The 16,504-nt window shown below is 26.4% G+C and overlaps 1 protein-coding gene across 1 annotated transcript in view; it reads left to right on the forward strand.

Moving 5' to 3' along the window:
• LOC109603027 (uncharacterized) overlaps nt 1-13,649 on the forward strand; it is a 169,566-nt gene extending 155,917 nt beyond the window's left edge. Inside the window, exon 8 of the mRNA XM_049968421.1 lies at nt 13,593-13,649. Coding sequence (XP_049824378.1) covers nt 13,593-13,600 — 8 coding nt within the window. The 3' untranslated portion in view covers nt 13,601-13,649. The remainder of the gene's footprint in view (nt 1-13,592) is intronic.
• Nucleotides 13,650-16,504: the final 2,855 nt, after the last annotated feature.

The raw sequence follows: 16,504 nt of genomic DNA on the forward strand, positions 1-16,504 counted from the left end.
CTAAATTTTATATAGAATTGTTTTAGAAGTTTCTCAACTGTTTAAATTTTACACAAAATGGTTCAAAAAGTCTCACAATCATCTTAAATTTATAAAAAAAAGTTGGAGAAGTTTCTACAGTGTTTTAATTTCATACAGAATGGCTTAAGAAATCTCAGAATTATCTTAATTTTATAAGAAATAGTGTAAAAAGTTTCTCCAGTTTCCAAATTTTATATTGATTTGTTTTAGAAGTTCCTCAACTGTTTTAATTTTACGGAGAGTGTTTTAAAAAGTTTCATAATCGTCTTAAATGTATAAAAAATGGTTTGAACAGTTTGTACAGTGTATCAATTTCATACAGAATAGTTTAAGAAGTCTCAGAATTATCTTCATTTTATAAGGAATGGTGTAAATAATATCTCCAGTTTCTAAATTTTATATAGAATTGTTTTAGAAGTTTCTCAACTGTTTTAATTTTACACAAAATGGTTTAAAAAGTCTCACAATCATCTTAAATTTATAAAAAAAAGTTGGAGAAGTTTCTACAGTGTATTAATTTCATACAGAATGGCTTAAGAAGTCTCAGAATTATCTTAATTTTATAAGAAATAGTGTAAAAAGTTTCTCCAGTTTCCAAATTTTATATTGATTTGTTTTAGAAGTTCCTCAACTGTTTTAATTTTACGGAGAGTGTTTTAAAAAGTTTCATAATCGTCTTAAATGTATAAAAAATGGTTTGAACAGTTTGTACAGTGTATCAATTTCATACAGAATAGTTTAAGAAGTCTCAGAATTATCTTATTTTATAAGGAATGGTGTAAATAGTATCTCCAGTTTCTAAATTTTATATAGAATTGTTTTAGAAGTTTCTCAACTGTTTTAATTTTACACAAAATGGTTTAAAAAGTCTCACAATCATCTTAAATTTATAAAAAATGGTTGGAGAAGTTTCCACAGTGTATTAATTGCATACAGAATGGGTTAAGAAGTCTCAGAATTATCTTAATTTTATAAGAAATAGTGTAAAAAGTTTCTCCAGTTTCCAAATTTTATATTGATTTGTTTTAGAAGTTCGTCAACTGTTTTAATTTTACGGAGAATGTTTTAAAAAGTTCATAATCGTCTTAAATGTATAAAAAATGGTTTAAACAGTTTGTTCAGTGTATCAATTTCATACAGAATAGTTTAAGAAGTCTCAGAATTATCTTCATTTTATAAGGAATGGTGTAAATAATATCTCCAGTTTCTAAATTTTATATAGAATTGTTTTAGAAGTTTCTCCACTGTTTTAATTTTACACAAAATGGTTTAAAAAGTCTCACAATCATCTTAAATTTATAAAAAATGGTTGGAGAAGTTTCCACAGTGTATTAATTGCATACAGAATGGCTTAAGAAGTCTCAGAATTATCTTAATTTTATAAGAAATAGTGTAAAAAGTTTCTCCAGTTTCCAAATTTTACATTGATTTGTTTTAGAAGTTCCTCAACTGTTTTAATTTTACGGAGAGTGTTTTAAAAAGTTTCATAATCGTCTTAAATGTATAAAAAATGGTTTGAACAGTTTGTACAGTGTATCAATTTCATACAGAATAGTTTAAGAAGTCTCAGAATTATCTTAATTTTATAAGGAATGGTGTAAATAATATCTCCAGTTTCTAAATTTTATATAGAATTGTTTTAGAAGTTTCTCAACTGTTTTAATTTTACACAAAATGGTTTAAAAAGTCTCACAATCGCCTTAAATTTATAAAAAAATGTTGGAGAAGTTTCTACAGTGTATTAAAAGTCTTACAATTGTTTTAATTTTATTAAGGATGGTTTAAGAAGTTTTATAAATTTTATAAAAAATGCTTAAAGTGTCCTAATTTCATAAAGAATGACGTATTGATTTATTGTGGATGAATACGTGTTTTAGGAAACACACACGGCGGTACCACCTGGGTTAATTTATTCGTGGCACCGAAGTCGTCCCACTCCGGATTAATCCGCGGCCGCACAATTAAAACAAAGGCCCCCATATAGGATCGGGAACGGACATTGAAATAATAAAAAACCGAACAACGAAACGCATACGCGCCTATAAATTTCTCGAATCCACGTAATAAGTCTCCGCCTCGAAGTCGAGTGGTTTTATTTTTGTTTTTAAAAATTATTAATTACCTGCGTTCGGGGCATTGTTTTCGGATGCGATGCAACAGGTTCGGATTTTTGGGGTAACATAATTCAAAAAAACATCCTCAAATAGTGTAGAGAATTATTAAAGTAATATTGGGCAGACTTATAATTAGTAGCCTGCTTTTGTCAGCGATGATGTATGGCTCGAACGAGAATCGTTCGTGGACGCACAGATGGACAACGTTATTTTATTCGTGATTAAAATAGTCTGGTCCCCAAACGGGTTCATTATATTTGGACATTTGCGGTTTTGAATAATAATATGTTAAAACAAAAAAAATATAAAAAAGTATAAAAAGTGGTTGAAAAAATATTATATCTGTTAATTGTATACTGAACTATTCAGGAAGTCTTATACTGTCATGTCTTTTTTTTTAAATAAAACTACTTAAGAAGTTGTTACCTCTATTAAAATGTTTTAGAAAGCTTCACCACTGTCTTAATGTTACATAGAATTGTTTAAGGAGTTTCTCAACTATATAAACGTTTTATTGAATACTTTAAGAAGTTCCCAACTTCTTTAATTTTAAATGTAATTGTTTAAGAAGTCTCTCAACTGTTTTAATGTTATACAGAATGATTTAAAAAATTCTCAAAATCGTCCTTATTGTTTAAACAATGATTTATGAAGTTTCTCTGGTGTCTTAATTTTACACAGAATGGTTTGTGAAGTTTCACAATTATCTTAATTTTACATAGAATTGTTTAAGGAGTTTCTCTACTATTTAAACATTAAATTGAATAGTTTAAGAAGTTCCCAACTTCCTTAATTTTAAATGTAATTGTTTAAGAAGTCTCTCAACTGTTTTAATGTTATACAGAATGGTTCAGAAAGTCTCACAATCGTCCTTATTGTTTAAAGAATGATTGAAGAAGTTTCTCTAATGTCTTAATTTTACACAGCATGGTTTGAGAAGTTTCACAATTGTCTTAATTTTACATAGAATTGTTTAAGGAGTTTCTCAACTATTTAAACGTTATATTGAATAGTTTAAGAAGTTCCCAACTTCCTTAATTTTAAATGTAATTGTTTAAGAAGTCTGCCAACTGTTTTAATTTTATACAGAATGATTTAAAAAATTCTCAAAATCGTCCTTATTGTTTAAAGAATGATTTATGAAGTTTCTCTGGTGTCTTAATTTTACACAGAATGGTTTGTGAAGTTTCACAATTATCTTAATTTTACATAGAATTGTTTAAGGAGTTTCTCTACTATTTAAACATTAAATTGAATAGTTTAAGAAGTTCCCAACTTCCTTAATTTTAAATGTAATTGTTTAAGAAGTCTCTCAACTGTTTTAATGTTATACAGAATGGTTCAGAAAGTCTCACAATCGTCCTTATTGTTTAAAGAATGATTGAAGAAGTTTCTCTAATGTCTTAATTTTACACAGCATGGTTTGAGAAGTTTCACAATTGTCTTAATTTTACATAGAATTGTTTAAGGAGTTTTTCAAGTATATAAACGTTACATTGAATAGTTTAAGAAGTTCCCAACTTCCTTAATTTTAAATGTAATTGTTTAAGAAGTCTGCCAACTGTTTTAATTTTATACAGAATGATTTAAAAAATTCTCAAAATCGTCCTTATTGTTTAAAGAATGATTTATGAAGTTTCTCTGGTGTCTTAATTTTACACAGAATGGTTTGTGAAGTTTCACAATTATCTTAATTTTACATAGAATTGTTTAAGGAGTTTCTCTACTATTTAAACATTAAATTGAATAGTTTAAGAAGTTCCCAACTTCCTTAATTTTAAATGTAATTGTTTAAGAAGTCTCTCAACTGTTTTAATGTTATACAGAATGGTTCAGAAAGTCTCACAATCGTCCTTATTGTTTAAAGAATGATTGAAGAAGTTTCTCTAATGTCTTAATTTTACACAGCATGGTTTGAGAAGTTTCACAATTGTCTTAATTTTACATAGAATTGTTTAAGGAGTTTCTCAACTATTTAAACGTTATATTGAATAGTTTAAGAAGTTCCCAACTTCCTTAATTTTAAATGTAATTGTTTAAGAAGTCTGCCAACTGTTTTAATTTTATACAGAATGATTTAAAAAATTCTCAAAATCGTCCTTATTGTTTAAAGAATGATTTATGAAGTTTCTCTGGTGTCTTAATTTTACACAGAATGGTTTGTGAAGTTTCACAATTATCTTAATTTTACATAGAATTGTTTAAGGAGTTTCTCTACTATTTAAACATTAAATTGAATAGTTTAAGAAGTTCCCAACTTCCTTAATTTTAAATGTAATTGTTTAAGAAGTCTCTCAACTGTTTTAATGTTATACAGAATGGTTCAGAAAGTCTCACAATCGTCCTTATTGTTTAAAGAATGATTGAAGAAGTTTCTCTAATGTCTTAATTTTACACAGCATGGTTTGAGAAGTTTCACAATTGTCTTAATTTTACATAGAATTGTTTAAGGAGTTTTTCAAGTATATAAACGTTACATTGAATAGTTTAAGAAGTTCCCAACTTCCTTAATTTTAAATGTAATTGTTTAAGAAGTCTGCCAACTGTTTTAATTTTATACAGAATGATTTAAAAAATTCTCAAAATCGTCCTTATTGTTTAAAGAATGATTTATGAAGTTTCTCTGGTGTCTTAATTTTACACAGAATGGTTTGTGAAGTTTCACAATTATCTTAATTTTACATAGAATTGTTTAAGGAGTTTCTCTACTATTTAAACATTAAATTGAATAGTTTAAGAAGTTCCCAACTTCCTTAATTTTAAATGTAATTGTTTAAGAGGTCTGTCAACTGTTTTAATGTTATACAGAATGGTTCAGAAAATCTCACAATCGTCCTTATTGTTTAAAGAATGATTGAAGAAGTTTCTCTAATGTCTTAATTTTACACAGCATGGTTTGAGAAGTTTCACAATTGTCTTAATTTTACATAGAATTGTTTAAGGAGTTTCTCAACTATTTAAACGTTATATTGAATAGTTTAAGAAGTTCCCAACTTCCTTAATTTTAAATGTAATTGTTTAAGAAGTCTGCCAACTGTTTTAATTTTATACAGAATGATTTAAAAAATTCTCAAAATCGTCCTTATTGTTTAAACAATGATTTATGAAGTTTCTCTGGTGTCTTAATTTTACACAGAATGGTTTGTGAAGTTTCACAATTATCTTAATTTTACATAGAATTGTTTAAGGAGTTTCTCTACTATTTAAACATTAAATTGAATAGTTTAAGAAGTTCCCAACTTCCTTAATTTTAAATGTAATTGTTTAAGAAGTCTCCCAACTGTTTTAATGTTATACAGAATGGTTCAGAAAGTCTCACAATCGTCCTTATTGTTTAAAGAATGATTGAAGAAGTTTCTCTAATGTCTTAATTTTACACAGCATGGTTTGAGAAGTTTCACAATTGTCTTAATTTTACATAGAATTGTTTAAGGAGTTTCTCAACTATTTAAACGTTATATTGAATAGTTTAAGAAGTTTCCAACTTCCTTAATTTTAAATGTAATTGTTTAAGAAATCTGTCAACTATTTTAATTTTATACAGAGTGGTTTAAAAAATTCTCAAAATCGTCCTTATTGTTTAAAGAATGATTAAAGAAGTTTCTCTAGTGTCTTAATTTTACACAGAATGGTTTGTGAAGTTTCACAATTGTCTTAATTTTACATAGAACTGTTTAAGGAGTTTTTCAAGTATATAAACGTTACATTGAATAGTTTAAGAAGTTCCAAACTTCCTTAATTTTAAATGTAATTGTTTAAGAAGTCTGTCAACTGTTTTAATTTTATACAGAGTGATTTAAAAAATTCTCAAAATCGTCCTTATTGTTTAAAGAATGATTTAAGAAGTTTCTCTAATGTCTTAATTTTACACAGAATGGTTTGTGAAGTTTCACAATTGTCTTAATTTTACATAGAACTGTTTAAGGAGTTTTTCAAGTATATAAACGTTACATTGAATAGTTTAAGAAGTTCCAAACTTCCTTAATTTTAAATGTAATTGTTTAAGAAATCTGTCAACTATTTTAATTTTATACAGAGTGGTTTAAAAAATTCTCACAATCGTCCTTATTGTTTAAAGAATGATTTAAGAAGTTTCTCTAATGTCTTAATTTTTCACAGAATGGTTTGAGAAGTTTCACAACTGTCTTAATTTTACATAGAATTGTTTAAGGAGTTTTTCAAGTATATAAACGTTACATTGAATAATTTAAGAAGTTCCAAATATTTAATTTAAGAAGTTAATTTTAAATGTAATTGTTTAAGAAGTCTGTCAACTGTTTTAATTTTATACAGAATGGTTCAAAAAATTCTCACAATCGTCATTATTGTTTAAAGAATGATATAAGAAGTTTCTCTAATGTCTTAATTTTACACAGAATGGTTTGAGAAGTTTCACAACTATCTTAATTTTATATACAATTGTTTAAGGAGTTTCCCAACTATTTAAACATTATATTGAAGAGTTTAAGAAGTTCCCAACTTCCTTAATTTTAAATGTAATTGTTTAAGAACTCTGTCAACTGTTTTAATTTTATATAGAATGGTTTAAAAAATTCTCACAATCGTCCTTGTTGTTTAAAGAATGATTGAAGAAGTTTCTCTAATGACTTAATTTTACACAGAATGGTTTGAGAAGTTTCACAACTGTCTTAATTTTGCATAAAATTGTTTAAGGAATTTCTCAACTATTTAAACGTTATATTGAATAGTTTAAGATGTTCTCAACTTCCTTAATTTTAAATGTAATTGTTTAAGAACTCTGTCAACTGTTTTTTTAATTTTATGCAGAATGGTTTAAAAAATTCTCACAATCGTCCTTATTGTTTATAGAATGATTGAAGAAGTATCTCTAATGTCTTAATTTTACACAGAATGGTTTGAGAAGTTTCACAACTGTCTTAATTTTACATAAAATTGTTTAAGGAGTTTCTCAACTATTTAAACGTTATATTGAATAGTTTAAGAAGTTCCCAACTTCCATAATTTTAAATGTAATTTTTTAAGAAATCTGTCAACTGTTTTAATGTTATACAGAATGATTCAAAAAGTCACACAATCTTTCTTATTGTTTAAACAATGGTTGAATAAGTTTCTCTAGTGTCTTAATTTTACACAGAATTGTTTAAGAAGTTTCATAACTGTTTTAATTGTGTATAGAATTGTTTAAGGAGTTTCTTAACTAGTTAAACGTTATATTGAATGGTTTAAGAAGTCTCCAACTACTTTAAGTTTACATTTTATACAGAAATATTTAAGTGGTTTCACCAAAAACATCTTAATTGTACTTTGTATAAAACTAATACGTTATTTAAGAATTCTATAATATAGGTACAACATCATAAACACATATTATGTGCAAATGAAGGACGTTGGCTGTTCATTAAAACGAAATGCATCGCTTCACAGTGCGTCGAGTCGAGCGGGCGATAGTCTGGACCAGAACTCGGATATGTGTGGGTCGAGAATGGTATTTTATTTATATAGAAACAGTTCGGTATGATTTGTATTAATGCAGCTGAATGTTGTGTATAAAAACTCATTATAATCGAGTCCCTGGGTATTAATATATCCGAACTATGGGAACTGGATGAAAACGCGCGCCGGACCGATTCAGACGTTCGATAATGTGTATGTGTTTTTTTTTCTTATTAGTTTTTTTTTTAATGTCTTTAATGCTTTTGTTTTGTACGGGTTATCTCTCTTTTTTTTTTCTTTTCTTCTTTTGGCTTTGAAACGTCGAAAAGGCGAGTTTCCAGACTCGTATTGAAGGCGTGTCATTTTCTTTGTCTTTTGTGTGAATGCGTTTCGGGCATTTGCATCTCGATTGATTCGTGTTAATGTTCGACATTATCGTGTTCTTTCTTGTTTTTGTAACGTTTTAGAGCCTGGAATATCTGTTTAACCATTTAAAATTGGATGCTGAATTGTCTCAATAGTTTACTACTGTTTTAATTATATACAGAATAATATTAGAAGTTGTGAAACTGTATTAACTTTATACAGAATTGTTTAAGAAGTTTCTGCACTGTTCTAATTACACTTAGGACTATTTAGGAAGTTTAAGAAATTTCTTTAATGCATTTAGAAATGTTTAAGAAGTTTCATAACTGTATACTTTATAGGAAGTTCCAAAACTGTCTTTGTTTAAGGAATTACAACTCTGTTCAAATTACACATAATACTGTTTAGGAAAACTCTCTTTAGTGCATTTAAAAATGTGTAACAAGTTTAATAACTGTTCTAGTTTTATGCAGAATTGTTTAGAAGTTTCAGAACAGACCCAATTATGCACAGAATTGTATAGGAAGTTCCAGAACTCTCTTTATTCTGTTTTAAACTGTTAGAAAATTGTTTAAGGAGTAAAAAGTTTAATAACTGTTCTAGTTTTATGCAGAATTGTTTAGGAGTTTCAGAACAGTCCTAACTGTGCACAAAATTGTATACGAAGTTTCAGAACTCTCTTTATTCTGTTTAAAAGTGTTAGAAAATTATTTAAGGAGTTTCAGATCTGTCCTAATTACATATAGGACTGTCTAGGAATTTTTAAAACTCTCTTTAGTGAGTTTCAAAATATGTAAGAAGTTTAATAACTCTTCTAGTTTTATGCAGAATTGTTTAAAAAGTTTCATAACTGTTCTTATTGTACTCAGAATTGTATAGGAAGTTCCAGAACTCTCTTTATTCTGTTTAAAACTGTTAGAAAATTGTTTAAGGAGTTTCAGATCTGTCTTAATTACACATAGGACTGTCTAGGACTTTTTAGAACTTTCTTTAGTGAGTTTCAAAATATGTAAGAAGTTTAATAACTGTTCCAGTTTTATGCAAAATTGTTTAAGAAGTTTCAGAACTGTCCTAATTGTGCACAGAATTGTATAAGAAGTTTCAGATCTCTTTTTATTCTGTTTAAAACTGTTAGAAAATTGTTTAAGGAGTTTCAGCTCTGTCCTAATTACACATAGGACTGTTTAGGAATTTTTAGAACTCCTTTTAGTGATTTTCAAAATGTGTAAGCAGTTTAAAATCTGTTCTAATTTTAAGCAGAATTCCTGAAGAAGTTTCAGAACAGTCCTAATTGTGCACAGGATTGTATAGAAAGTTCAGAACTCTCTTTATTCTGTTTAAAACTGTTAGAAAATTATTTAAGGAGTTTCAGCTCTGTCCTATTTACACATAGGGCTGTCTAGGACTTTTTATAACTTTCTTTAGAGAGTTTCAAAATGTGTAAGCAGTTTAAAAACTGTTCTAATTTTAAGCAGAATTCCTGAAGAAGTTTCAGAACAGTTCTAATTGTGCACAGGATTGTATAGGAAGTTCAGAACTCTCTTTATTCTGTTTAAAACTGTTAGAAAGTTGTTTAAGGAGTTTCAGGTCTGTCTTAATTACACATAGGACTGTCTAGGACTTTTTAGAACTTTCTTTAGTGAGTTTCAAAATGTGTAAGAAGTTTAATAACTGTTCCAGTTTTATGCAAAATTGTTTAAGAAGTTTCAGAACTGTCCTAATTGTGCACAGAATTGTATAAGAAGTTTCAGATCTCTTTTTATTCTGTTTAAAACTGTTAGAAAATTGTTTAAGGAGTTTCAGCTCTGTCCTAATTACACATAGGACTGTTTAGGAATTTTTAGAACTCCTTTTAGTGATTTTCAAAACGTGTAAGCAGTTTAAAAACTGTTCTAATATTAAGCAGAATTCCTGAAGAAGTTTCAGAACAGTCCTAATTGTGCACAGGATTGTATAGAAAGTTCAGAACTCTCTTTATTCTGTTTAAAATTGTTAGAAAATTGTTTAAGGAGTTTCAGGTCTGTCTTAATTACACATAGGACTGTCTAGGACTTTTTAGAACTTTCTTTAGTGAGTTTCAAAATGTGTAAGAAGTTTAATAACTGTTCCAGTTTTATGCAAAATTGTTTAAGAAGTTTCAGAACTGTCCTAATTGTGCACAGAATTGTATAAGAAGTTTCAGATCTCTTTTTATTCTGTTTAAAACTGTTAGAAAATTGTTTAAGGAGTTTCAGCTCTGTCCTAATTACACATAGGACTGTTTAGGAATTTTTAGAACTCCTTTTAGTGATTTTCAAAACGTGTAAGCAGTTTAAAAACTGTTCTAATATTAAGCAGAATTCCTGAAGAAGTTTCAGAACAGTCCTAATTGTGCACAGGATTGTATAGAAAGTTCAGAACTCTCTTTATTCTGTTTAAAATTGTTAGAAAATTGTTTAAGGAGTTTCAGGTCTGTCTTAATTACACATAGGACTGTCTAGGACTTTTTAGAACTTTCTTTAGTGAGTTTCAAAATGTGTAAGAAGTTTAATAACTGTTCCAGTTTTATGCAGAATTGTTTAAGAAGTTTCAGAACTGTCCTAATTGTGCACAGAATTGTATAAGAACTTTCAGATCTCTTTTTATTCTGTTTAAAACTGTTAGAAAATTGTTTAAGGAGTTTCAGCTATGTCCTAATTACACATAGGACTGTTTAGGAATTTTTAGAACTCCTTTTAGTGATTTTCAAAATGTGTAAGCAGTTTAAAATCTGTTCTAATTTTAAGCAGAATTCCTGAAGAAGTTTCAGAACAGTCCTAATTGTGCACAGGATTGTATAGAAAGTTCAGAACTCTCTTTATTCTGTTTAAAACTGTTAGAAAATTATTTAAGGAGTTTCAGCTCTGTCCTATTTACACATAGGGCTGTCTAGGACTTTTTATAACTTTCTTTAGAGAGTTTCAAAATGTGTAAGCAGTTTAAAAACTGTTCTAATTTTAAGCAGAATTCCTGAAGAAGTTTCAGAACAGTCCTAATTGTGCACAGGATTGTATAGGAAGTTCAGAACTCTCTTTATTCTGTTTAAAACTGTTAGAAAGTTGTTTAAGGAGTTTCAGGTCTGTCTTAATTACACATAGGACTGTCTAGGACTTTTTAGAACTTTCTTTAGTGAGTTTCAAACTGTGTAAGAAGTTTAATAACTGTTCCAGTTTTATGCAGAATTGTTTAAGAAGTTTCAGAACTGTCCTAATTGTGCACAGAATTGTATAAGAAGTTTTAGATCTCTTTTTATCCTGTTTAAAACTGTTAGAAAATTGTTTAAGGAGTTTCAGCTCTGTCCTAATTACACATAGGACTGTTTAGGAATTTTTAGAAATCCTTTTAGTGATTTTCAAAACGTGTAAGCAGTTTAAAAACTGTTCTAATTTTAAGCAGAATTCCTGAAGAAGTTTCAGAACAGTCCTAATTGTGCACAGGATTGTATAGAAAGTTCAGAACTCTCTTTATTCTGTTTAAAACTGTTAGAAAATTATTTAAGGAGTTTCAGCTCTGTCCTATTTACACATAGGGCTGTCTAGGACTTTTTATAACTTTCTTTAGAGAGTTTCAAAATGTGTAAGAAGTTTAATAACTGTTCTAGTTTTATGCAGAATTGTTTAAGAAGTTTCAGAACTGTCCTTATTATATACAGAATTGTATGGAAGTTCCAGAACTCTCTTTATTCTGTTTAAAACTGTTAGAAAGTTGTTTAAGGAGTTTCAGGTCTGTCTTAATTACACATAGGACTGTCTAGGACTTTTTAGAACTTTCTTTAGTGAGTTTCAAAATGTGTAAGAAGTTTAATAACTGTTCCAGTTTTATGCAGAATTGTTTAAGAAGTTTCAGAACTGTCCTAATTGTGCACAGAATTGTATAAGAAGTTTCAGATCTCTTTTTATTCTGTTTAAAACTGTTAGAAAATTGTTTAAGGAGTTTCAGCTCTGTCCTAATTACACATAGGACTGTCTAGGAAAGTTTAGAACTCCTTTTAGTGATTTTCAAAACGTGTAAGCAGTTTAAAAACTGTTCTAATTTTAAGCAGAATTCCTGAAGAAGTTTCAGAACAGTCTTAATTGTGCACAGGATTGTATAGGAAGTTCAGAACTCTCTTTATTCTGTTTAAAATTGTTAGAAAATTGTTTAAGGAGTTTCAGCTCTGTCCTAATTACACATAGGACTGTCTAGAACTTTTTAGAACTTTCTTTAGAGAGTTTCAAAATGTGTAAGAAGTTTAATAACTGTTCTAGTTTTATGCAGAATTGTTTAAGAAGTTTCAGAACTGTCCTTATTGTGTACATAATTGTGTTGGAAGTTCCAGAACTCTCTTTATTTTGTTTATAACTGTTAGAAAATTGTTTAAGGAGTTTCAGCTCTGTCCTAATTACACATAGGACTGTTTAGGAATATTTAGAACTCTCTTTAGTGATTTTCAAAATGTTCTAATTTTATGCAGTTTCAGAATTGTTCTAATTATACACAGAACTATATAGGAAGTTCCACAACTCTCTTAATTCTGTTTAAAACTGTTTAAAATTGTTTAATGAGTTTCAGAACTGTCCTAATTACACATAGGACTGAAAGTTTAATAACTATTCTAGTTTTTTTGCAGAATTGTTTAAGAAGTTTCAGAACCGTCCCAATTGTACGCAGAATTGTATAGGAAGTTTAACTCACTTTATTCCGTTTAAAATACTTCTAAAGATTCTTTCTTATACAGATTTTATGCATAACTGTTTAAAAATCTGTTTAGCTTTATTAATTTTAAACAAATTAAATAAAAAAATTTCATTTAAAATAAAATTTCTTATCAATTTTTTGTCTAGAAAATTTTAAACTACCCTTATTTCATACAAAACAGTTGAAAGAGTTGATATGATTATAAAATGAATGTTTTTATTATTTACTAAATGGTTGTTGTTTGTTTCAATTATAGATTTACCAAAAATACTCTCTCTAAATATATAAATTCGAAAAACATAATTCAACTTAATCTAACTTAACAAAAGTTCACACCAAAAGAATTTTATAATCTTCGACTCGAAATTAAATTATGATACGCCACTGTCCGACAATCTCAGAGGTTTTATATGAGATAAAGCTGATGATTTTTCAAATTCAAGAAGAATGACTAAACTCATTTTTTACGACGCGTCCATCAGACTGTGCCGTCCGCCAACCGGTTCGCCATTGTGCTCGATCACAGTCTGATCGTACAATAATAATTATTTTAAACAATAGGCTACCCCGTCGAGTATAATATTCAAGATAAGTCCAAATCCAACTTATTTACCTTCGAGTCTATTGTGGCTCGGATTATTCGAAAAATCCCATTCGGTACAATAAGAAAGCAAATAACCGAGGGAGATTTATCATCCCGTGGAATATATGTAGATTGATGGTCGTTTATTTATTATTTTTTTTCTGTTATTTCTGTAACCACACGAAAACTGGTTGAGTTATTCGAAAGGCTAACGAATCCATTGATATTCGAGTTGATTAATTTGATGCGATCAGTTTTTCGATGCACCCCGTACAAATCCGCCAAAATCGAAATTAATTACGCCGTAATTAAAAGTAGCTTACATCTCTGCTACATTGTAAACGCTTCAGTATCACATCAAACATCTATTATTATTAATATACTGATTTTTTTTCCAGTTGTCTGAGGTAATTAATCTTCGGAAGCGTTAGAAATTACAAATATGGATTGGAAAGTACCAACTGCCAGGTAATTAAGTAATTAAATAAGCTAATGCTGGTGGTTAATTAAAAAAATTATTCGGTTAACAAAATTGTTCTTGTAACTGTTCTTCGGTTGCATCACTTTGAACTTTCATTTACGTTTGTTTTGTTTGCAAAAGTCCCACTTGAGTAATATAAATTGAAACAGTAGTTGTCCCGCTGGTGGTCCCAGATATCGGTCCGCAATATCGGTAATTGTTGGTATTCGTGGAAGACGTCCGGACAATCAATCTCGTCCCGACGCCTCCATCTTAATTATCCTGAAAGTGTCCCGTTTCTCATCGATAATGTGTAATTGTGTTTTTTCGGACTATATTAAAAGAATTAACCCAAAATTCATTAAAAATTTTTTAATAATTATTAAATTTAAAGCTTAGTCAAATCAGATTTGGCTAAATTTAAAAAGGATACTTATAAGTTTAGTCAAACTAGATTTATTTAAATTTAGAAAAAAAAATTAAAAAGAATATTTTAAGTTTTCTGTCAATTTAGCTAAACAAAAAAATTAATTGCCTTAATTTAAGTTCAATTTAAATTTAAATTAACAGGAAGTTTATAAACTTTTTAAAGAGTTTTTGAACTTTCATTTTTAAACATTAAATGAATTAACTTCAAATTATAAGTTTAGTTATACTAATTATAATTAAATTTAAGGTTCAAATAAACTATTTATTTTAATAAAATGTAAACCAAGTAAAGGAACATTTTAAAATATATTGTAGAATGTTTTTTAATTTTTGGTTTTTAATTATAAAAATAACTAAAACTAAACCATAAAATTAATTAAATATAACTAAAACTAGTTTAACTTCATATTTTAAAATCTAGCTAATTGATTGTATTAATTTATTTGACGAAAAGTATAAAAAATTCTTTATTACATTTTTAAAAGCTTATTATATGTTAACTAGTTTAAGTAAGCTATAAATTTAATGAAAGCTAGTTTGACTAATCTTCATTAAAAAAAATATTTTAAATTTCATATTAATTATTTTAATTTTGACACAAAAATATAAAAATGCTTCTTAATTTTATTTTTAAATCTAGCTAAAATTAGTTTAACTAAACTCCATCTTAAAAAATAATTTATTTTAAATTTATTTTTGATTATTTTAATAACAATTAAAAAATATAAAAAAATGCTTCTTAATTTCATTTTTAAATCTGAATAAATCTAATTTAACAAAGCTTTAAATTTAAGTAGGGCTAATTTGACTAAACTTCTTTTTAAAAAACAATTTATTTTAAATTTTGTATTAATTATTTTAATGTTGACGAAAAATTTAAAAAATGCTTCATTTCATTTTTAAAATTTTACTATAACTAGTTTAACTAATAAATTTAATTAAGGCTATTAGGACTAAACTTCATTTAAAAAAAAATATTTATTTTAAATTTCTTATTAATTATTGTAATGTTAACACAAAATTATAAAAATGCTTCTTAACTTTATTTTTAAATTTAGCTAAAATTTGTTTAAGTAGACAATAAATTTAATTAAAGCTAGTTTAGCATCCAAAAAAATAATTAATTTTAAATTTTTTATTAATTATTTTAATATTAACTGAACAATATTAAAAATGTTTCTCAATTTCATTTTTTTAAATCGGGCTAAAACTAATTTAAGAAAGCATTAAATTGACTCAACCTCTGATTAAAAAATAATTTATTTCAAATTTTGTATTAATTATTTTAATGTTGACAAAAAAATACAAAAATGCTTCTTTATATCATTCTTAAAATTTTATTATAACTAGTTAAAAAATATATAAAAACTTTCATTTTTAAATCTGACTAAAACTAATTTATCAAAGCTTTAAATTTAATTAGAGCTAGTTTGACTTTAAAAAATAATACATTTTAAATTTTGTTTTAATTATTTTAATGTTGACGAAAGGTTTAAAAAATGTTTCATTATTTAATTTTTAAATAAATTAAATCAAAACTAGTTAGACTAAATTTCATTTTAAAAAAATCTTTTATTTTAAATTTCATAATAATTATTTTAATTTTGATACAAAAATATAAAAAGTGCTTCTTAATTTTATTTTTAAATTTGACTAAAATTAGTTTAACTAAACTATAAATTTAATTAAAGCTAGTTTGGCTAAATGTCATCTTAAAAAATAATTAATTTTAAATTTTTAATTGATTATTTTAATATTAAATGAAAAATATTAAAAATGCTTCGTAATTTCATTTTTAAATCTGGCTAAAACTAATTTTAAAAAGCTTAATTTTTAATTAAGACAAGTTTGACGAAACTTCTTTTTAAAAAATAATTTATTTTAAAATTTGTATTAATTTCTTTATTTCATTTTTAAATCAAACTATAACTGGTTTAACTAAGCTATAAATTTAATTAAAATTAGTTTGACTAAACATCATTTAAAAAAAAAATAGTTTATTAAAATTTCATATTAATTATTTTAATGTTAACACAAAAAATATAAAAAATACTTCTTAATTTTATTTTTAAATCTAACTAAAATTAATTTAACTAAACTATAAATTTAATTAAAACTAGGTTAACTAAACTTCATTTTAAAAAATAATTTATTTTAAATTTTATATTGATTATTTTAATATTGTCTGAAAAGTATAAAAAATGCTTTTTAATATCATTTTTGAGTGTAACTAAAACTAGTTTAACTAAGCTATAAATTAATTAATGCTAATTTGACTAAACTTTATCTTAAAAAATAATTAATTTTAAATTTCTTATTGATTATTTTAATATTAAAAAAAAAATATAAATAAGATTTATCAAAGCTTTAAATTTAATAAAGGTAAGTTTAACTAAACTTTTTTTTTTTAAATTATTTATT

Source organism: Aethina tumida, chromosome 6 (assembly GCF_024364675.1).
Source record: "Aethina tumida isolate Nest 87 chromosome 6, icAetTumi1.1, whole genome shotgun sequence".
Classification (NCBI taxonomy): Eukaryota; Metazoa; Arthropoda; class Insecta; order Coleoptera; family Nitidulidae; genus Aethina; species Aethina tumida.